Source organism: Brachyistius frenatus, unplaced genomic scaffold, assembly GCF_029030835.1.
Source record: "Brachyistius frenatus isolate BFR_SWC_R1_liver_20210118 unplaced genomic scaffold, ASM2903083v1 Contig_12, whole genome shotgun sequence".
Taxonomy (NCBI): Eukaryota; Metazoa; Chordata; class Actinopteri; family Embiotocidae; genus Brachyistius; species Brachyistius frenatus.
Genome location: NW_027210611.1, coordinates 169,417 through 192,058, shown reverse-complemented (window position 1 = coordinate 192,058; position 22,642 = coordinate 169,417). Strand labels below are relative to the sequence as shown.

General features: G+C 43.4%; 1 protein-coding gene and 2 non-coding genes across 11 annotated transcripts; 2 read left to right on the top strand and 1 right to left on the bottom strand.

Moving 5' to 3' along the window:
* Window positions 1–109: 109 nt before the first annotated feature.
* trnaw-cca (transfer RNA tryptophan (anticodon CCA)) lies at window positions 110–181 on the top strand. The gene has a single exon. It is a non-coding gene; the product is annotated as a tRNA-Trp (tRNA).
* Window positions 182–981: 800 nt separating this feature from the next.
* On the bottom strand, window positions 982–1,053 carry trnap-agg (transfer RNA proline (anticodon AGG)). Its single transcript has one exon. It is a non-coding gene; the product is annotated as a tRNA-Pro (tRNA).
* A 1,881-nt stretch (window positions 1,054–2,934) lies between these two features.
* gigyf2 (GRB10 interacting GYF protein 2) lies at window positions 2,935–19,679 on the top strand. 9 transcript variants are annotated; one of them, XM_069691968.1, is made up of 29 exons: window positions 2,935–3,032; window positions 5,261–5,312; window positions 5,520–5,706; window positions 5,861–5,956; window positions 6,216–6,324; window positions 7,605–7,710; window positions 7,809–7,849; window positions 7,928–7,963; window positions 8,166–8,342; window positions 9,101–9,312; window positions 9,444–9,591; window positions 11,222–11,461; window positions 11,579–11,751; window positions 12,048–12,204; window positions 12,312–12,478; window positions 13,102–13,196; window positions 13,612–13,740; window positions 13,906–14,036; window positions 14,133–14,236; window positions 14,397–14,537; window positions 14,651–14,809; window positions 14,893–15,132; window positions 15,222–15,344; window positions 15,518–15,754; window positions 16,266–16,468; window positions 16,615–16,766; window positions 16,856–17,070; window positions 18,554–18,695; window positions 18,790–19,679. In XM_069691968.1, exons 2-29 carry the CDS (start codon window positions 5,275–5,277, stop codon window positions 18,855–18,857), a joined length of 4,026 nt encoding a protein of 1,341 aa, XP_069548069.1. In that variant the 5' UTR covers window positions 2,935–3,032; window positions 5,261–5,274; the 3' UTR covers window positions 18,858–19,679. The 9 variants fall into 9 exon arrangements, with proteins under 9 accessions (XP_069548069.1, XP_069548075.1, XP_069548073.1 ...); XM_069691974.1 differs by having other exon boundaries at window positions 2,951–4,014; window positions 7,931–7,963; window positions 14,136–14,236; XM_069691972.1 differs by having other exon boundaries at window positions 2,951–4,014; window positions 7,931–7,963.
* Window positions 19,680–22,642: the final 2,963 nt, after the last annotated feature.

Sequence of the window (22,642 nt, the reverse complement as noted above, 5' to 3'; positions counted from 1 at the left end):
CATCTCGTGTCGAAGAAGTAATACACTGATAGAAATGCATGAGAGAACATGACGAGTTCGCCGCCATGTAATCGACTTTATTTATCTACTCTGCCGTTGAATTTTTTGAGACCTCGTGGCGCAACGGTAGCGCGTCTGACTCCAGATCAGAAGGTTGCGTGTTCAAATCACGTCGGGGTCAAATTCTTATGTAATTTATTTTGCTATTATCATTACCACTTCAGGATTCTTTCACTCTTTATTGTTCCGCTAACTCTTCCTATCTTCATCCACATAAATAGCATGGAGGCCTGCAACAGACGGCATGGCTGCCAAACAGCTCCAACATCATTAAGTCAGTCTGGGATTACATGAAGAGACAAAAGACATGAGTTTATTCACACCTGGCATTATGATCACCTGCACTTATCGAGCATCACCAGTGACCACTTGTGATCGGATCTCACTTCTGTATGCAAATAACAAAAACATTGGGTAAATATACAACTAAATAAGCACATAGACACGTACAAAAATGGAATCAAATGAATGTCTGAACAATAGAGTTTATAGTTCACAACCTGAATCAGAAATGATACGTCCAGGGTGCGTTCATACCATAAACTGTATTTGAAAGTGGGACTGAAAAGTGAGGGCAATACAAATAAAGTGCAGTACCACTGAGGGCCAGCAGGGGTTGGCTCCACAAACCCTCTGACTCCATAGATCATACCGGCATTTCATCTGTCATCTATTGACTCTAATTCAACTTCTCGTGAAATACAAAGTTAATAACTGTTTTCCACAAGTCATAATTGTGTCCTACCGCTAAAGTCACTGTACTTTGAGCTGATCACGTCTAATGTACCAGTGCGTGTTGCTTTAACTTTGTATTAAAGAAAAACCTATTAAACAATGCCGAACAGACAGAAGTTTACAACCCGGATATTTACCAATGATGTAGGACAAGCATTGAAGCAGCAAAAAAAAAAAACCAACTCAGGGCTCGTCCGGGATTTGAACCCGGGACCTCTCGCACCCTAAGCGAGAATCATACCCCTAGACCAACGAGCCAGCTGAATCCGTCCGAGTCGTGTAAAGTATCACAAAACGTAAAGTGCAACTATACATAGGACTCAGTCATGTGGTTACTGCAAATAGATTGACGATGCAACATTTACATGTGATTGAAAAAGCGATATCTTATTAGCTAAATTGTTGGTCCACCAACTAACATTGCTTCTTTGTTTAATTGTACTACTTTCCAATTGCAAAACGTTTGTTAAATTAATTGGTTAATAAGATTTGTTTGTGGCAAAATAATGCTACTGGCAGTGAGTTCATTGGGTGCTGTGGAGCCACTATAGGGGCCTGGGGCCCTCCACCAGTATGTCCCCTTATGAGATGGCTTAATGTCGATGAGGAAGGCCTGTTCTATTTGATGGAAGGTGCTAACGAGTAGCTGTCCATTCACAGTCGCTGCAATGGCCAAACGTAAGTATCAAAAGTATTTTTTTTAATCTTAAAGTAAAATAATGATAGTAAAAGTTGGTGTTTTTTTTTTAACTAAAAACAGCAAGCAGTCAGAATTTTAAGAAATATGAAGTTTATTGTTTTAAAATAACGCGAACACTTGCTGAACTCTGAACTGAACTGAGCTGAACTGCTAGTGAAATTTATGATTAATGCTGTTCAGTTATCATGATGTTAGATTTTATTCTTTAGACTTTAGACTTTATCAGATGTTGTCACAATATGCTCAACTCACCAGACCTGCTTGTGTGGAGTCTGTATTACCAGGCTATCAAATTTCTTCCAATTCTAGTAACAGTAATAACAAAGTAAAATGCTTCAGTATTAGAAGGAAAAGTGAAAGTTGACAGAAATATAATAACTCAATTCAAGTTCAGACAGTCCCCCAAACATATAGATAGATAGATAGATAGATAGATAGATAGATAGATAGATAGATAGATAGATAGATAGATAGATAGATAGATAGATAGATAGATAGATAGATACTTTATTAATCCCACAAGGGAAATAATTTTTTTTTTAAATGTTATATATTATATATATATATATATATATATATATATATATATATATATATATATATATATATATATATATATATATATATATATAGTAGTAAAGGATAATATGTACACACTACAATGACTGCTCCCTGTCAGTAACATATGACGTTTTTGGATTTATATTACTATTGAATTACAGGGCTTTTTATTGCTGTAGTTATTTAAGGCTGTGCTTATTTTAACTACTTTACATACTGTTGGTTCGTTTATCATATTCCATTAGATTATCATAACATCACATCGATTTCAGAAAAACAATGCATTTCCCTGAAAATCCAAGTGGGTTTTTAAAGCAGTTTATTTAGCTTAAATAACAGATTTCTCTCCACATACAAGCCCTTAAGTTTGTCAGAAAAATGCAAATTCTAGATCACCAAATTTGAAGATACATGTTTTTCCCTGAACAGAGAGAATATATATATAAACGGTAATCTTAAAAGTAGGCGAACTGAAACTGTCGGATAAATGCAGTGGAGTAAAAAAAAAAAAAAAAAATCATTTTTACCTCTGAGATGTAGTCGAGTAATATAAAGTTACATGAAATGGAAATACTCAAGTAAAGTGCAAATACCAAATGTTGTTTTTTTTTACTTGAGTAGGCCTACAGTATTTGAGTAAATGTACTTAGTTACATCCAACCACTGTTTATGAGTGAATGCACCGGGGGGGGGGGGGGGGGGGGAGGGTTGGTGTGCAAAAAAACCAATCCAAAGTAATATCTAAACGTATTTAATGCGGTTGACGTGTCTGGGTGTCCTGTGGTATCATTCACCATTGTTTTGCCAATACGTACCAGTCAGCAAAATCTTTCCACGGCGTACGGGTTTATATCTGCTGTCATGTGACCCACACTCAGCCATCTTGTGGAAAACGAAGAGAGAGAGAGAGAGAGAGAGAGCAGAGAGAGAGCCACACAATCCGCATACAAACCCTGTGCTGTCAGAACAAGCAGAGGTAAGACAGCCAGAGTTTAATACACTAGCGAGGAAGAAAGAAAAAAGAAAAAAAGAAAAAAAAAAACCGCACATTTAAGTGAAGTGCCATGTCACCGGGGCATATTCTGACGCCCCGGTGCTGCTGTTTAAAGCACCATGTTTACTTGGCCTCGCAGCACCGGGCTCCAGTGTCTCGCGTGCGCGCGTCCGAGCGTGTGAAGTGCGGCGCGGGTTGACCAGGAAACGTCGTGGTGGATCCGGGCTGCTCGGGGGGGGGAAGGCCGCGTGTAGCCGAGGCAGCTGTCCCGTTTAGCGTGGTAGCTACCAAAGTGTTTGGGGGGGGGGGGAGAGGGATTACCTCGCGTCGGGGAGTTCGTGATTTTAAATGTTTTTTTGTAGGATATATGACGAAACCCGTGTTCTCTTGCGGTGAACTTAAATAACGTGTCGACGTGCGTCTCCCAACGGCGTGTGTAAGAATGGCGGGTTAGTTACGTTGGAGAAAGACAACGCTGCTAGGTAGCGCGCTAGGCGGCTATCGTCGTGCTGGTGTGGCACCAGCATGCACCGGAGTGGCACTTTTAACTACAACTCTGCTGTCATCTTTCAGCACAACTACAACTCTACTGCCAACTTTTGTTTTGTTTTTATCCGACAGGGAGTATGTAGAGTAATGTCAGAGACTAATGTCCAGTGAAGGGTTCGCATAGTAAGTGTTTAACTGACTGGTTAGCTCGCTGCGTTAGCCAACGCAGTACTGGCAAGACGAGATTTGATTTGCTGCTTCACCTTCCCGAGTTAACGATCGTAGCGAGACGACTTCGACAATATTCAGCAACGTTACTAATTTAATATTTAGTTTGATGTAAAAAAAAAAAAAATTAAATAAATAAAAGCATCAGGATGGGCCGGAGTGGTTGATGTTGGGTTACGTTAACGTCAGCTCACGTTAACGACACGTTCGCGTTTAACGGTGGACTCAGCAGCGTTTTACTCAAAAGGTAACAATCCCGACAACTTCACATGAATGTAATGGACTTATAGTAATGGACTTATAGTAATGGACTTATAGTAATGGACATGAATGTAATGGACATTTCCTCTGCCCACCCGAGCTACTTCCTGCTCGTCAAGAAATCGGACTTAAACCGGCTTATAGACGTAATGTTGCCGTGGATATCTTTTTGGGCATGTGGCAAGCTTTTAACACGTTAAACATGTTTTTTTTTTAATTCATAACGTGATGTAAACTGAGCATGTCAGAGGTGTCGCTGTATGTTAACACGGGTCCGTTTATAAAACGTGCGGGAGAGTTGCTATAAATGTCGCCAACTCCACACCAGTTGCTGTATTTATTGCTTTACCAGCAACTCACACGTGGCTTATCCAGTCTCCCATATGGTCAGTGGTATTGTGATCCCACTGTCGCCTTTTGTGCCAGATATTTAAAGAAGCCTAATGAATGCATAATAATAATAATAATTTAAAAAAAAAAAGCTTGAAGTATTGAGGGGTGGGGAGTTTTGGCAGGGGATACGTTCACGCAAACAAACTAATCTTGTCGTCATAACATGGTTGTTGTTGTTGGTTTTTTTTGCACCCTATTTATTGGAAGTAAAGGCCACATCCGTTGTCAATTCCATGTAAATGACATGCCCTCCTTGCAGGCTGGGAGACTTCCTAAAATAGCTTTAGCAGATTGAAACTGTAGACTGTTTGAGTGCTGGTGGGATGGGCTGTATGTCTTGAGGAGCTGGAATACATAAAAGCCAGGAACGAAACCTTAAATATTTTTCCAAACACTACCGAGCATCCTTATGACATGGCAGATTGAACATTTACACAAGCTGTTGACATTGTTAGTATATTTGTGAACCTATTTCAAATCTGTTTTAAGATGATTGATTCAGCATAAAGTAATAATAAACAAGAAGTATGTTCCCCTCTGATATATACAGGTGAATTTTCGAAGGTGCAGGACAGCACTGACGTTGCACAATTTTTTAGTAATAGTATAATCTTATTTTTCTAGTCAAAACATGCAGAAACATGTTTTTAGGGAGGTAAAATAATACGGCTAATGGTTGAATCACATTAATCTGAAAGTTAAATCGCAGACTGCTAATCTTTAGAGTAAATGTTTGATAAGCAAAAAAAGGACACGTAACTGCAAATGATGGATTTTGTTTGTGGTTGCTTGTAGAAATGTGTGGTACTAATCTTTTTCCTCCCTTTTCAAATTTGTAGAACTTCAAGGAAGAATGGCCGAAACCCAGACACTTAACTTTGGACCAGAATGGTAATTGACCTGGCATTAATTAATGATTAGTGTGAGGGGAAGTGATTTTCTTCTTTTTTTCTTTAGGTTGTGAAACTGCTTTTCTTTTTTGTGCCTAGTGCAGCTTTTCCATACATGTTCAGACCTGCCAGTTCCACCACTTCCGCTTCAGTGTTATCTGCTGTCCGTTCTGCTATTACTACGGTGTGCCTCTCTCTCTCTCCGCAGGCTGCGTGCCCTGTCCGGAGGTGGCGGCGGCGGCGGTGGCGGCGGCAGCAGCAGTGGCGGTGGTGGAGGAGGAAGCAGCAACGCTGTGGCCTCTCCACCCCTGTCACCTGTATTGCCAAAATACAAACTCGCAGACTATCGCTATGGGAGAGAAGAAATGTTAGCACTTTATGTAAAGGATAACAAGGTGGGTGGGTTTATAATGTCTGCACGTGGTCGATGTGATTTACATACGAATGATGTTAGTGCTGAGATGAGATTCTCATTTCCCTCTGTGTTATAACACGGTCTTCCAAAGCCTTAACAGTGAAGCCGGTGATTGTTTCTTTCTCTCGCCCCAGATCCCTATAGACCTACATGATAAAGAGTTCCTGCCCATATTGCAGGAAGAGCCGTTGCCACCTCTGGCACTTGTGTCTTTTACAGAGGAAGAACAGGTAGGAGGACTTGAAAGAACCCAAGACACTGTCGTGGTGTTAAATGATAAGATCAGAAACTCTCTGACTTATCAACCGGACCAAAATGAATTGAATAAATGTCATATTGGTCTCGGGCCAGATGGCGCCTTACTGTCATTTCTTGGAATGTACAGGAATTTTGCTAACTGGGCTATCAAATACAGAGCAGGTGCAAAGATGAGAGCTGAGAGCTGGCTGTTTGTCCCCCTTGCTCCCCTCCCCCTGTTTGTATTTGCAGAGAAATTTTTCCATGTCTGTAAACAGTGCAGCTGTACTTCGGCTGACAGGGAGAGGAGGCGGACCGATAGTAGGGGCACCAAGAGGCCGAAGTACCTCAAGGGGGAGAGGTAAGAATTTACCTAAAAACATACAAGAATGTGTCACGTTTCGTTTTATCATTGCAAGAACAAACCGGCTGCAGGAGCAAGGTTTTGCTGTGCAGTCAATGTGGTGAATTTCATTTTGAAAATGAGCATTTGTTTTAGCCTCAGCTGTTCTGTGTTTGCGGAACAGCTCAGAAGAATCACAACAACTGCAGATACTTAAGATGCCTTTGAAGAGCCCAGCAATTTGCCCACGGTTTGAGACAAGGGGTGTAATATTAGCACTCTAGAGGTGTTGTGCTTACTCGGCATACTTTATCCTCAGCTGCTTGAACTCAGATTATATGTGCCTTAAATGTGATAAACCCTCTCTGAACACAGAGTTCCATTTGCGCAGACACATTCAAGACCCCCACCCCCAAAAATATACAGTATTAAACCGTTTGTCAACGTTAAACTTTTAGAGCTCATGCACTTATCGTGGGCCCATGTGTTGTGTTCACTGTCTTGGTACAGAAATGAACTCTTGTTGCTTGAAATGAACTCTTGTTGCTGAAGAATAGTGTCCTTCTGTTTGTCACCACAGAGTCAGACCTGACTTTTCAGGGTTGTTACCAATTATTAGCCACGGCAAATTATCCTAAAATCAGAAACCTTCTATTACAGTTTAGAGTTGCAGTTCTGAGAATGTTCTTCACCACTTAATGTCCTGTTCTCTGTTGTTCACATGCTCAGATGTAGGGACCAGACTGAGAAGAGTTCAAATTTAATCAGAGACATCTCTTAAGTTATATATACCGACTTCTGCGCGTCTCCAATGAACTGTGTTGTTCGCCACATTCGTCATGTCAGACACTTGAGTTGTGCATCGAGCTTCATGGCATCGAGAGTCATGTCATGAAGAGGGCTTTATTCAGGATCAGAAGAAGTCGCAGATGCAAGAAATCAAGATGTTGACAGTCGTGCACAATATTGCTATATACCCAGATGATAAAAAAAAGTGCAGCATACCAGACTGCATTGTCTTTGAATGATATTGTCTGTGAGTCATGGAGAGGACAGATTCAATTAATACCCACAAGCACCTGCTTATTGTCCTCTGGGTGAAAAGGAGAGCACAGCATCATGATTCAGCACATGTGAGAAACCGATGATGGTCATTCAGTTATATGTTTGTGTGTGTGTTATTGGTAAAGAATATATTAATCCCAAGGCAAGTTCGTACTTAGAAGCCGGCACATGGGAATCACCAACTGAATCTCACGCGGTTATTTTAGATCGTATCAACTTGTGATTGTTTTCAGGGCGGGGAAGAGGAGATGGAGGGTTTTACCAAAGAAGTTTTGATGACGTGGAAGGTTTTGGTCGTGGAGGGAGGGAAATGCATCGTTCCCAAAGCTGGGAAGAAAGGTATTAAAATAGCCTTTTGTCTGACCATATGCAGATGTTTATGAGTTTTTGTTGTAAAGCATCTTGACTTCTGACTTGATGTCTGTTTTTCTCACCAGGGGAGATAGAAGGTTTGAAAAGCCAGGTCGAAAAGACCCAGGTTGGTGCTACATTTTGTTGACATAACGTATTGTCTGAATACACTGGCTTACCTACTTTCTGCTCTTTATGAACATAGCAGAAGCTGTTCCAGGACATTTTCAGATCAATCACAGTAAGTGTGCTTTGTAAAACATGTAATAATTGACCTATTGAAAGTTGGGATTTCTTGAGTAGACGTAAATGACGCAAATTACAGTCTTGTGTATCAATTCACTGCATTAAATGAGTTTGTCAATGTCAATTGTTTCACTATGAATAAAAATCCTAATTGCTCCCTCTTTACCCTCCCCCACCCTGCACACTACGTTTTGCAGTCCGAAGCAACTATGAGGACGTTGGAACAGGACTACCGAGGAAGCACGACTTCACGCGCTCTGAGAGTGAGAACTGGCGTACTTCTCGTGATGATCAGAATGGTGAGGATGATGAGGGGGGCTGGCGCCTGTCGGGTTCTCGACGGGACAGTGACCGGTGGTGTCCCCCGAGCCCAGGTGGGCACTGCACTGACCAGATACATTTATCTAAGATAAATGTATTTGTGGTGTACTGCTTTGTTTTGCGGCCTTTTTCAGAAAAAGGTGCATTTTCATTGGCGACTCCTTTATTTACCTTCCTGGGCTTTTGACCTGCACATCTTCTTGAACATCGTGTGTTATGATATATAGACGCTTTTTGTTTACTCCTGGTGGACAACATTTTCTGCATCGATTTAATTCACTTGTATTTATACAGTGCCAAATCAGAACACAAGACATCTCAAGGAACTTAACATAGTAAAGTCCCTAGAGTAGCACCTCACAGCATTCAAGAGAGGAACCCAAGAATTCAACAATTCCCACATGAGCAACAGCTAGAGAACTCTCTTTTAACAGGAAGAAAACCTCCAACAGAGCCAGGCTAAGAGGTTGGCATTCACTTGCCTCGACCGGTTGGGGTGAGGGGAGAATATAGGCTGCTATTGGAACCAGTTACTGTAGTCCAGAAAGTGTGGCTTCAAAGACGGAGATACTTAGATAAGTGCAAAACTACAGGAGCTAGGCGAACTGCATAAAGCAACAATAAACAAAACTATGAAAGGGTGATGGCATAAAGATAGTGAGATGCAATGGTGGTATATAAATGCATGGAGAGTGAAGGAGAGAAGAGGCGCTCATTGCATCATGGGAGGTTTCCCCAGCAACCAAGGCCTTGATTAAGTTCTCCTATATTATGAGAATAATAGTTTTACAATTCTAGCTATTCTTCCCAGATGCGCCTCGGTCAGCAGGGTGGCGGGAACTCCCAGATCAACGTCGGCGGTTCCCATTTGATGCCAGAGAAGACGAGCGTGGCTACAGGAGGCCGCGGTCAGGCAGCGGCAGCCTGGAGGACGAGAGGGACAGCCTGCCGGAGTGGTGTCTGGAGGACGCAGAAGAGGAGGCAGGCACCTTCGACTCGTCAGGAGCCTTTCTGTCCCTCAAGGTAGTGGAGTTTACATGAACACCAATATACTCTCCCACTATTACGGAAGAAATTATTTATCCACTTGGTGATCGTCCATTTACAAAGGAAAATGCTCAAGTTCTTTGATTGTGTTCGTTCTTCTGTTACAGAAAGCTTCCAAGGAGCCTATTCTGGAGGAGGCAGAGATCGACTTCAAACCCTTGGAAGAGTGTGAAGAGGGCCTGGAAGAGGAAGACGGTTGGCCCAAGGAGACCAAAGAAACAGAAGCACAGGCCAAAAGAGAAGCTGACAGAAAAGGTCAGTCACATCATCACTGAGTCCTGATGTATTGGTTTCTGGCCTGGATATATAGTCAAATGATCTTTGTGCAAGAATAGGATTTCTACATTTTGGACCAGTTTACAGGGCTTACGTCCTGTTTCTCTCTTGGTTGAATTTCCTTAGGCCTCTTTCTACATCATGGTCACAATTGTGAGATATACACAATAGAGGTCAACCAATATGGCTTTTTCAAGGCCGATAGCGATTATTGGTAATCAAGCAGACCAATAAACCAATATTTGGAACCGATATACAGTTGCAGTAAAAATGAAAATCTTTCCGTCAAAATTTTGACATATATCCTAACACAAAACTTAATTCAAATGACTTTAAATTAATGAATGCTGCCACTATGTAATCTTATTACAAAGCATACCGCAATGTGGGGTATTTATTGTAAAAACAAAGAAGTCCGTTATCGACGCACCAGCAGAATGTTTGACGCATGATTTTAACATGATTTTGGGGTTTGTTCATTGACAGCTTAACTTTGGGCTTTTATTGCGCTTTTTTTTTTTTTTTTTTTTTTTTTTTTACAGTCAGTAAAACACACAGGAGTGTAGTTGTTATCAACTCCGGTAACATTCACCTGCGTCGCCTCTGTGTTCTTCCTCGTCTGTTCTGCTCTGCTCTCCTTCATGATACACGGAGAGCGAAACAAGAGCAGCAGCACAGAAATTAGCGCGACTTTCAGTGACAGAAAAAGGCACGCGCGACTCTCAGACTGCGCCGAAATGAAGCGGGAGCACAGGGACTCGGTAAATAACATAATATGTTGTTCTGTTCTGGTGGCGCAGGAGGTCCCATCGGCCGGGCTGCTTCTCCCCACACAGTGGTGGGAGAAACACGGGATAACGAGTCGCTGCGGCGTTAGACAAACTTTTATAAACTCTGGAAACAGAGCAAGCAAATATGACATGATTGCGGTGTTTATGCAACGTCAGCGTCGAGGACTGTGGTGGTTTTTGTTGTTGTTGTTGTTGTTTTTTAATGACTTCTGCCGTGTCCCCTGTCTGACCTTTTTTGGAAACGGTCCTATGAGCTGCTGAGAACTTCTCTGAGACAGAAGCGAAGCGAGCGCCTTCTGTGGCAGAGAAGTTCTCTGCGTTTTTCTGACCGTTACTCATGAGGTGTAACCGATCAGATAAAGCTGTGGGTGGGACATTGCTCCACACAACAGTGGTGACTAGAGACTTGAGAGAGACGCTGCATCGGAGCCAAAGCAGCGTATTTTGAATTCATTCATTTTATCGGCGATTGAATAAAAAAAAAAAATACAGATACTGATAATTGTAAAAATGCTAAAATATTGACGCCGATAATCGGTTGACCCCTAATAAGCAACATCATGGCATTGGTTTGATTAATTTTCTCACCTCCGTTTTTAGAAAATTTCTATTTCTTGGTTACTGATATCTAAGGACAAAAATATTGTTTGTCTGGGAAAAGTTGTATTGTGTCATTGTTGCAAGGACACAAACGGACACAATGGATTTGTTTTCAGATGCTGGCGACCACAAGATGACTAAATAAAAAAATAAAAAAATAACCGAAAGCAAAATGATTTGGTTATGATGCAATCTCATGACATAATTGTTTATTTCAGAGTTGGCCAGAGCATCAGAGGACGGTCCACCTGTTGCTCCTCCAGTCTCGGACCTCCAGGCTGCTGCCCAGTCTTTGTCCACAAATCAGCTCAGCAGAACAGAAGAAGCTGAGAGACCAGCTGAGCGGCAGCCCCCCCGGGAGCTCCTCCCAGAGCCATGCAAAATCCCCCTGCACGTCCCCATGTCTAATAGCATGCTGGAGTCCCTTCCCATGTCCCACATTTCCACTACCCTCGCAGGTGGGTTGCGTGCCTTCAGTTTTACTGTAAATAAAAAAAAAATATATTTTTTTTTGCCAGATAGTTCTGTCTACCGTAAAACTTAATATCTGCTTTATCTCATACTGTTCCACGCAGAAGTATCTGCTCCGTCACCCATTGTCCAGCTACTACCACAAAAGCCCATAGAAGTTCCTGTGGCGATGAACAATCCTTTATCCTTCTCTTCAAGTATAATGGCACCTATTGGCAGGCCCATCCCTGTGCCACACGACACTGATGAAGACGAGGGACTAAAACACTTTGAGCAAGTAAGTTTGGAGGCTTTTAGCATGAAAATGTGTCAGTAGGGCTGCTGTCCTCAACTAAAATTCCACCAGAAGTCATAACATCTAACAGGGTAGTGTTAATATTGAGATGTGACTTCTCTTTTAATCTCCCATCAATGATCATAAAACAAGTTTTCGACCACAATTTTGTCCAGTAAAGCCCAACAGCCTGTTGATTTTTTTTTTTGTTCCTGTGGCCGTTGACTTGTCAGCAGAGAAGAGGCAGCCTTGTCACGTTAGGTTGTGTTGACTTCATGTCTTTTAAAATTCTTACCCAGGAGGCAGAGAAGATGGTAGCGTACCTGCAGGACAGTGGGGTGGATGATGACAGACTTGCAGCAAAGACTTCAGAGAAGCCCAAACCTGCAGGCCTGCCGCTCACCCATGAAGCAGCTCTCAAATGGTTTTACAAAGATCCCCAGGGGGAGATACAGGGTGAGGCTGGAGCAGGTTGTCTGTGCTGGAAATGCAACTTGAACAGTGAAAAGTTTTTCTTGAAAACAAACCCATAAATTTCCTCCTCTTGTCTTGTGCTCTTTTAGGTCCATTCAGCAACCAGGAGATGGCCGAGTGGTTTCAGGCGGGTTACTTCACAATGTCTCTGTTAGTCAAAAGAGGATGTGATGAAGTATTTCAGCCTCTAGGAGACATTATGAAGATTTGGGGGAGGGTACCGTTCACGCCGGGCCCTGCACCTCCACCGCTACAGGTACAGATGGTGCAAAATGTGCTCAATTTGATTCCCCATATCCATGGTTTGCTTTGTAAATCATTACTAGCCAATGACCTGCAGGTGGCGCAATACTCCACTCGTTTTACCAGTGAGCTGTATTGGAGGAAATATTTTTGTCCGCTGTGGTTTTTCGATCAAAAAGCTCAATTACTGGTTTAAAAATAATGAACACCTCTTCATTAAGAAAAATCAGCATCTACAAATGTGAACTTCAACCTTTGGATATAAAATGTCTCCTGCATCACTGAAAGTCCCTTTTCATTGTCAGTGCAATGCAGGCTTCAAGTTTACAATGTCAATTGGACCAAGAAGTGTTTCCAAATTAGTTGTCGTGTTCCCAGGTATTCACTTTTAAGTTTTTGGTGAGCTCAGAGAAGCTTTCCACTTTTAGTAGATGATTTTCAATCCAGCCTTTTCGTGTCAACCACCACTGCAGTCAAAGTCAAACATCCAGCAGAATTTGCATTGAGACGGGGGGCACTTGAAGTTTCTCGTCTCTCTGACTTTGTGGATTTGGAGTAAGGTTTTCATTTAGCGGTTGCGATGTTTGTTTGGCTTTAATGATTTATTCTGACTCTTGTCTTTTTAATGTGTTGCAGAGGGAGGGCGATCAAGAGAGGTTGAAAAGGCAACAGGAGCTCACAGCTCTCAACCTCTACCAGTTACAGCAGCTCCAATATCAATACCTCCTAAGGTATGTTAGTGCTCAGATCCACAGACATGACACAGCTCCCTCTGGAGTCACAGATTCCCACTGCTCTTTTGGCATAAGTAGCTTTACTCCTCAAAGCCTGTAAACAAACTTTGGTGTGTAAAATTGGTAGCTTTCCACTTTCGGGTTCAAATATCCTAATAGACATTTGTACGCTGTGATGCCTGCGGGAGCTGCAACTGTGATGAGTTCTGGAGGTATTCTTTACCTTAGAACCGAAATGACCCTCCCCACTTCTAGTTTTAACTCTTCAACAAGTGGGATGGGATTGAATTGCCCAACACTCAGTGTAAATAATGAATCCACTGACATCCATTCACATGTTTGCTTCCCTTGTATCCCGTCCTGCTTCATTTTCCTCATCCACCTGTCTCCCCCGTCCCTCCCCCCCCTGCAGGCAGCAGTATGCTCAGGCCCTCGCCCAGCAGAAAGCTGCTGCTCTCAGCTCAGCTCCTCTTCAACAGCAGCAGCAGCACCAACAGCAGATCAACCTGCTTCAACAGCAATATCAGGCTCTAAAGATCAGGTCAATAACGCTCACTCTATTGCACATGTCCGTACCGCCCTACCTCTCTAAATCTGCGTTTAACGACGTTGACTTTTAAGAGCTTGAGTGTTAAGAAATCTTACCCGTCGGTGTCATCAAGGAGGCATCGCATTTTTTCATGTTTATTTGCCTATGTTGTTGTAGAGCATCCGAGAGCCCCCTACCTCCTGTCACCCGATCTATGTCTGTACCAGACTCTGGTTCTGTGTGGGAAATGCAGAACCCGACCTCTCAGGCTTCCTGCACACCAAACCTCCAACAAGTTCCTCCAAGCAGTGAGTTTCTAACTAGAATACCCTGCAGTGTTGGATATTGAAAAAGTCTGTATTGCGTTACAGCAGCTGTAATGCATCATATTCTATCAATGTCAGCAGTGTGGGACGGCAGCAGTGTATGGGATTTACCTATAGAGTCCATGGCACAGGCTCCAACTATCGAACAGATGCAGCAGTTCGAGAAGTCGAAGTCTGCAAAGGTAAACAGTATTTCTTCATCTTGTGTTTGAAGGCTTTTTTTGTTGTTGTTGTTTTTTGGCTAAAACAGCCACAAGGAATTGCCTCCTAATTGATCAACAGTTGTGTAAGATAAAACTGATTACAATAAAAGTCTGAATTAGACCTCATATTTCTGCACAGCTTGAGTTGGAGAGGCGCGAGGCAGAAATGAGAGTCAAACGGGAGGAAGAGGAGAGAAAACGTTTGGAGGAGGCTCTGAGAGCTCGACAGGAGGAAGAACGGAAGCGCCTGGAAGAAGAGGCGCTGGCGCGGCAAAAACAGGTCCATCATTTTAACAATAACAGTTTGACGCACTTAAAGCCTTCACGCTACTGTCCCACCGAGGGTCCCTTTGATTTGATGGCTCGGAGACTGATGCAGTGTTGTATCTCTAGGAGGAGGCACTGAGACGGCAGAGAGAGCAAGAGGAGGCACAGCGCAGGCAAAAAGAGGAAGAGGAAAGACTGGCACAGGAGGAGGCTCTCCGAAGATTAGAGGAGCGGCGGAGGGAAGAGGAGGAGAGAAAGAAACGGGAAGAGTTCCTCCGCAAACAGGTAAGCGAACTAAAAGACGTCATACTTTTGCGTTTTTTTTTTTACAAGTGTCTCGCTAAATGCCGTTTTGTCTACGTCACCAGGAAGAGGAGCGCAGAAAGCACGAGGAACTCGAGGTCCTGAGGAGGCGCGAGGAGGAGAAGCGAGCAGAGGAAGAGGCCGCTGCAGCGGCAGCTGCTGTAGCTCAACAACAGGAGGAGCAGAAACGGAGAGAGCAGGAGGCCCAACGGCAGCAGGAGCTGCAGAGACAGAGACAACAACAGCAGGAGGCCCTCCGGAGACTGCAGCAGCAGCAGCAGCAGCAGCAGCTCGCACAAATGAAGGTGAGCGCACCGGAGATTGGTCATCGAAAACAAGGCGCCACAAAAACCGAGACGAAGCGTCGATTTAAACATGTCGCCCTGCTCCGCAGCTTCCATCCTCTTCGAAGTGGGGCCAGCAGTCAACCAACACTTTAAACCAGACTCAGAACGCCCTGTCATTGGCCGAGATCCAGAAACTGGAAGAGGAGCGAGAGCGACAGGCGCGGGAGGAGGTAAGACGGCGATCAGCTGATCTTCAAGTCCCCTCGGTTTTGTTTGGTTCCTCAATTACCAGCAATTAACTTCTCTCGGGGTATTATTTAAGTACCAAATTCGGACTATTTCTTGGAATTATTGAAATAAATGCTTGTTATTATGTGTACTAATATATTTCTCACCCTCACAGCAGCGACGTCAACAGCAAGAGCTCCTGAAGCTACAACAGCAGCAGGCCCTGCAACAGGCTCAGCAGCCCCACGCCAAGCTGTCGGGTTGGGGTAGCGTGGCCAATCAGCCAGCCGCTACCAAGTCTCTGCTGGAGATTCAGAGGGAGGAAGCCCAGCAGATGAAACAGCGGAAGGACCAGCAGCAACCGCAGACGAACCCCGTCGTCACCCAACAGACCCGCCCTCAAAACAGAACTGTACGTTCTAGAAGTGACGATAACGCGTTTCTCGTTGGATTAAACAGGATAAAAGTTGCATGTTGAATTTTAGTGGAGGCAGCACGACAAGCAAAATTTCAACATTAGAAAATCAGTATTTGTATGCAAATTGGGTTTTTATGTCGTTTGTAGTTGCTTGACGAAATTACAGAATAGTTGTGACTCAGCATTTCTCTCATTCTTCAAATTTTAACTCGACAAATCTGCCGCTGGAATTTTCACTTTACTCCTTTAATTCTAAGTACATCATATGAGCTTTAGCAGAAGACGTTGGGTTGAAACGATTAGCAGATCAATTTGACAACTATTTTGATAACGAGTCAGTCATTGCAGCTTGCAATTGCATTGCAGGATGTGCTGCTTTAAAAAAAAATTATGTGACATCATGTTCTATTCTTTCACCATTTCCTGAAACGTTATAGATCAAACAACCTATTGGTCATGAAAGTAATGGGCAGATGAATCTAACGGTGCCTCGCTCTCTTCACAGACATCTCTGAGTAACTCGGTGTGGGGGTCTGTAAACACCAGCACCTGCACTAATTGGGGTTCAGAGTCCAGCAGTATCTGGGGTGACACCCACAACTCAAACATGGGCTTCTGGGACGAGGCTGTGAAGGAGGCCGTCCAGCAACCCCCCATCACCAAGAAAGGCAACACGCAGAAGAACAACAAGGGCAACGCCAACCTCAGGTATTTATTTAGAAAGCCAAAATAGAAAAATGTCTTAGTCACAGCCTCTGAGGAGAAGCATGCCTTTCCGTATGAAGGATATGAGCAATACACTGAGCTTAACGGCTCCTTTTGTCTTCCTCCTCCATCGGACTGTGCACGTAAAGTAACTCTTTGAGTGGGCGAGCCAATAAGAAGGTAGAAGAGGAGGAGAAGCTGCTAAAGTTGTTTCAAGGGGTCAATAAGAGCCAGCAGGACACCTTCATGCAATGGTGTGAGCAAATTCTGCACACCCTCAACACAGCCAACAACCTGGATGGTAAGTCTTTATAAATAAGTTGGAACAGTCACTCCACCCAAAGCCATTGATGGGTCCTCACAAATATTCTCGATCTGTCCTTCTGCCAGTTCCTACGTTCGCATCCTTCCTGAAGGAAGTGGACTCTCCATACGAGGTGCATGACTATGTCAGGGCCTACCTGGGGGACACTCCTGAGGCCAAGGACTTTGCCAAGCAGTTCCTGGAACGTCGTGCCAAACAGAACGCTAACCAACAGAAACCGGCACCTCAGAACCAACAGCAAGGCCTCAAGCAGCAGCAGCAGCAGCAGCAGCAGCAGCAGGTGAGTGACTCCGTGAGACTGAAGTGATGACGGTTATTTGAAGGCTCAGCATATGAATACCAAACGTCTCGGTCCCTTTTCTGCCCTGCAGACCCACACAAGTCTCGTAATGTGATCGAAATGAGAAACATTCTTGTCCATTTCACTCCCCCGAAAATAGCTTTTGCTCTGGGGATTTTCTGCCTGGCCTCTTCGGCTCAATCAGGGCGCGGCGTGTGTGTGACGCGGCCGATGCCGTCACGCTGCACGGCTGCTGCTGTTATTTACATTTCTGGTGGGAACGTTTCTTGCGTCGCACTTTTGGATCGGACCCAAAAGATGCCACAGCAAAGCTAATTCCTTATTTCTTGATGTGATTTTGTTGCTTATGAGACCCAAGTGTTGTACTTTTTTTTCTTTTCTTTTTAAAACGATGTTCTGTATTTTTTTATCGTGTTTATAGAAGCCAAAACACATTGCAGTGTACAACATGAAATCAGCCACCGTCGTAGAGGATTGTGTCCATATTGTCCGCTCCTTGTGTCTACACTGAAACATTTGAAGGCAGCAGTGCCTCCATCAGAACTTGCATGAACTGTCAACATTTGATCTTTTATTCATTAAACACATAGAACGCTGAGAAAACTTTCCCCAAATTGAAAATATTGTTTGTATGTAAACACGGTTTATTCTTACAATAATATGGCAGGGCGGTTTTCTCGGAAAACACGTTGCGTATCCGTCAGTGTTACTTTAAACATATATAATGCATATTTTAAGAAACTGAATGCTGCCATTTCTATTTAATCATACCAGAAATGTACTCTCTGCATATTTAAGAAAAATCACAGAGCTTTAAACAGTTTGGAAAAAAAACATTTTGTGAAACATTAATATTAGCTCTCTCTGCCTGTGGCGTGGCGGCCATTTTGAGTTGCTGTAACTTCTTTGTACATATTCCTTCGAACATTACATCTTTGATAAAAGTCCCGCCCTGTATGGTAATATTCGGTCATAGTAATAGCAGCCCCTGCTGGCGACAAGACATATTTCACACTTTCACATGCTTCCGTCAACATCAAATCGGGTCAGCATAGCCTTAATACATCGAGGATGATGTAGAGAAACCCTTGCTTTTTTGTGAAAGGGCATCGGCAGGGTCTCGCAGCAAAGTTTCATGTCTCGCTGTGACACAGGAAGTTCGTGTTTAAAGTCAAAGGATGCTTGAAACCTCACAAAACTTTGCACATGCATCCGGCGTGGTTAACCCTGCGGCCACATACACCTCTGACCCACTGGCTCTCTGACGTGCAGCATGCGAGGGCCCGCATATCACTGCTTGCAGTTTTAATTACCACCATTTTCATTCAAATGTATTGTCAATACATTGAGTCAGACTAAGAGAAAATATTACTGCTTATGTCAAGAACCAGAACTTCACGTAGCAGCTTTTTATCCAGCGGTCGATTCAGTCTTTCAAGTCCACATTTTTCCTCTTCCCAAGGACTCTGTATGGGGGGGAACTGTGTCTTCATCACTCTACCAGTCCAACCATACAAGTGGCCAGCAGCAGCGCTTCGAGACCGTCACCTCAGGGAAGAAGAAAAAGAAGCAGAAGATGGTCCGGGCAGACCCGAGCCTTTTAGGTGAGAGCAAACCGCCATCTCCTTAATCTGGAAAATCTGCTTTTTATATCCGGCGCGCTAATTGGATCTATCTCCCCGTTTATTCCATTTTCAGGTTTTTCTGTGAATGCGTCATCTGAGAGATTGAATATGGGCGAGATTGAGACTTTGGAGGACCTTTAAGGGACTGCAGCCAAGCAAACCCCACTGACTGTATCCAGTTTGAACAGCAGCTGTTTTTCCTAAACCACTGGCCCCGACTTCTTCCACAACTTTCACCTTTATTTCGCAGTTTCCCATTTATCAAGCGTCCTCCAGTTATTTCTCATAAATTCCAAGTAGTGAACAAACCGTGATCTCCAAAGTCGGGTGGGTTTTAATGTTGCAAACGGACATGGACTCCGACTAAAACCTTCAGGAGAAATGCGCTGGAGCAAACTGGCGAGCGAACCATTGAAGCCGCCAAGTGAGCAGTGAACCCAACTGTCTGGAGAAAGTCTGCAGAAGTGTCGATGTCTCTCCGGCATCAGCAGCTCGATCCATAATCATGTCATCTTGTTCGAACTCACGGTAACAACAGATTTCCAATTTGGCTTTCATTGTATACGATTTTTTTTTTTTTTTTTTTTTAATGTGCGGATATATGGATGGGGTAGTATGGGTAAGGTTTGAGAGATTATATCCATTGTTTTTGTTTTATTTATTTAAAAGTTTTCCCCTCTTCAATCCACCCTTCTCTTTCCCTCTCCCTCGTTTTCGGCTGGGTGTTCGTGGATAATGACGGCAAAGTAGAGCCCAAGGATTCGTGCCCACTTATGTCCTGTTTTAAGGACATGTTCAAAAGTTCCAAGTAGTTATCTATTTCTTGTAAAATACTAGGCTGTTAAAAGAATAAACTTTCAATTCTGCATCTGTATTCTAATATATGAAAATTGATCTACTGGAGTCATACTTTTTTTTTTATTGCAGTATGAAATAATAAAACGGTCTGATGTGTGGGCTGTTCACACCCGTGTCTGAACCATTCAGAAAAAACACGACTGTGCAAGATTCAGTGGATTCACATTCATTCACCCGGTCGCACAACAGAGCAAAAAAAAAAACCCATTTTACAGAGATCCTATTAAGACATGTAGAAATGAACATTATTCACTGGCAGGTGTTAAAGAAGACGTAAATGTATTCACGTATCAGGATTTATAATATAATTAAATGTAAATCCCTCCTAACTGTGACAGTTTAATTACAAAATTGAAAACGAGTTATTGCATCGCACCATTTTCCTGATAATCTGCTGCATATATTCTATATATAGTTATGACGCTTACCCTCGTGTGTATTGACAGCTTGAGCCAACATGTTTTTGTTTTTTTGGCCACACAAATGATTGATGTTTGAATTGGAACATGCAAAACCACAGGGTTTATTCTCGGGAAGACACTCATGACCATTCAGGAAGTAAAAGCTCATCCTGTGACCTTTGGTGAATATATTTAAAAGGTTAAATTAGTAATTGTTTCTTTATATCTACGAACGGGAAATGAAACCCACTAATTCGTTCTCATGAAAAGGAAGAACCTATTTCTAAGCACGCGCTCGGATCGTTACCCTGCCGTAGCAAAAAAAAACCTTTCAAGCTTTCGCTGCGCGATGTGTGAAGACTCTCCAGAAAGTAATGGGAAGTGGTGCAAATGAGCTTTCCTTAAGTGCTCCTCAGCAAAACATCGATCCCTTTGACCTACCGGCTAGTTTCTCTTTAGCTGAACTGACTCCGCTCTTCAATCAACAAAATGTCACGTTGAAACTTTTCTTCCCCCCCCCTCTTCAAATCAAACAAAAGTAAGTTTATTCCCTCTGGTTACGACATTTAAACCTGCAGTATGGAACGTTTCCCTCCCGCAATGAGAGTTCGTTACAAAAACGCTGCAACCTTGTATGTACATGGTAGGCTTCAATGTGGGTCGCTTTGTTGCTACTGATGCATCTGTAGGTAAAAAAAAAAAAAGAAGGTGGATAAACTGTGTTTGGTGGCAAAACCTCTACAATACGACTTCATTTCATTATCAGAATTGGGGTTTGGAATATTACACCAGACAGCAGATTCAAAACTTTGTACACGGTGAAATGCGGAGAGATTGACGTGGCGGCTTAATCGGCACTGCGTGAACTCTTTTGGTCTAAATGTAACCGACGTCCATTAATCTGTAAAAGTGCCACGCTATAGTTTCAAGTACTTTTTAAAGATACTTGTATTTTACATCAAATGCATACGTTTTGTGACGCATGATACTTCTGCGTAGGCAAATGCTGTCGTTTTCACTACTTTAATTTGAGAACTATATAGTAACCTCTTAACCTCGCAGACAAAACAACTTGACAAAGCCTCGCCTCGACCAGCTGCAGCGTTAAAGAAGACCGCCGACGATTTAACGCGTGCTCTCGATTTGACCGGTGACGGAAATGAACACGAAACAAAGCCAGTTTCAGACCCCTGACAGCGTTTCGACCAGAAAAAAAATTCCGTTTCCAGAGCGTGTTCCGTGCTGGAAGCGGAGATCGAGGGTGCCGCGTAGGTCCGGCGTAGGTTGAGGGAAAACCAAACAATGGGGAAGATCGTATCGTTTACCTGCAACCTTTCCACTTTACTTCAGTCCGACCGAGCCACTACGAGCTCTGCATTGGTGGAGCTCCTATAGGGCCGTATAGAGTCACCTAAAGTACTAAACCTAAAATTCTATTTCTATGAACGACGTTGAGCTCGGTACCAGCCGTTTCCCTCGGTTAGAGAAACACTTCGTCATCTGTGTAATTAACAATGACTACATCCTCTTGCTACACTGCCAGCTACCTGCGAAAAACAGTAAATGGCCTACACTCGTATAGCGCTTTATCTCCTTAGCGTTCTCAAAGCACTAACTTTTACATACACACACTGATGAGGCTGATCTGCCGTGCAAGGTGCTCACCCACCAGGAATACATTCGCACACCGGTGGTACGCCATCGGGAGCAACTTGGGGTCCAGTGTATTGCCAAGGGACACTTGGGCACGTGCACTGGAGGAACTGGGGATCAAACCGCCTAACCTTTCGATGATCGGGCAACCCGCTTTACCAGCTTAGCCACAGCTTCCCCAACGCCGGGTGAGAGTGACGTAGTGGCACGAGTTGCAGAAAACAACTGACACGTCTTTGATCAAGATGAAAAGTGAGTTAAATGCTCCGAGCAACGGCTCCCGTGTCGTCTGAAAATGATGTCGGTGCCACAGTTGCGTCAGTACTGGCTGCTCGGGTCTGGACAAAACAACTCGCGTCCACACAGCAAATCAACTGACGGGATCTGAAGGTCAGACCGGACGAATTAAGAGAATCGTCTTGGGCGTTCAGCGTGCGTATCAGAAGTGATTGTGGGTAAATGTAGGAGCAGCATTTAATGGAGCTCGACCATTTTATAGATTAAAAGTCAGCATATCTCAGAACCTGCTGCTGTGATTTTGACTATTTTTTTTTTTTTTTTTTTAATCTGTCTCTTGAAAGTCCCCCAACTGAACTGCTGGAGTACCACTTATTTGCTCCACAACAATAATATACTAATACACTGAAAAAAAAGAGTGTCTATAATCGTAGTGTTACTTTTTGTTTCTTTACATTTTGCTCCTAATACTTCTGTTCTTCTACTTTAGAGTAAGTTCTCATTACGTCCTCCCATCACTTGACACCTTTTTGGTTGGACTCAGAAATTTCCTTTGATATTTGAAGGGGTAAAAAGTCCGGCAGAGATCTCTGTGACGTCACCCGACCACGGTCAGCGGCCACCGAATGTTTACCCCTCACGCCCAACTATGTGGCCGGAGGGGTTCTGGAGTGGGTGGGTCCTGCGATGATGTGCTCACAAAGTGCACACTGTCCGGACAGTCCTGTGCACACCTAGTCCCACCCCTTCCCTCACCCCTCAGCCGCCTACCTTTCT

Excerpts from the sequence above, each read along its gene's own strand:
- gigyf2 (XM_069691968.1), top strand. The coding sequence starts at position 5,275 with ATGGCCGAAACCCAGACACTTAACTTTGGACCAGAATG. Across the intron at positions 8,343-9,100 it reads GTGGTGTCCCCCGAGCCCAG|ATGCGCCTCGGTCAGCAGGG; the intron begins GTGGGCACTGCA and ends TATTCTTCCCAG. Across the intron at positions 14,237-14,396 it reads AGAAGTCGAAGTCTGCAAAG|CTTGAGTTGGAGAGGCGCGA; the intron begins GTAAACAGTATT and ends ATTTCTGCACAG.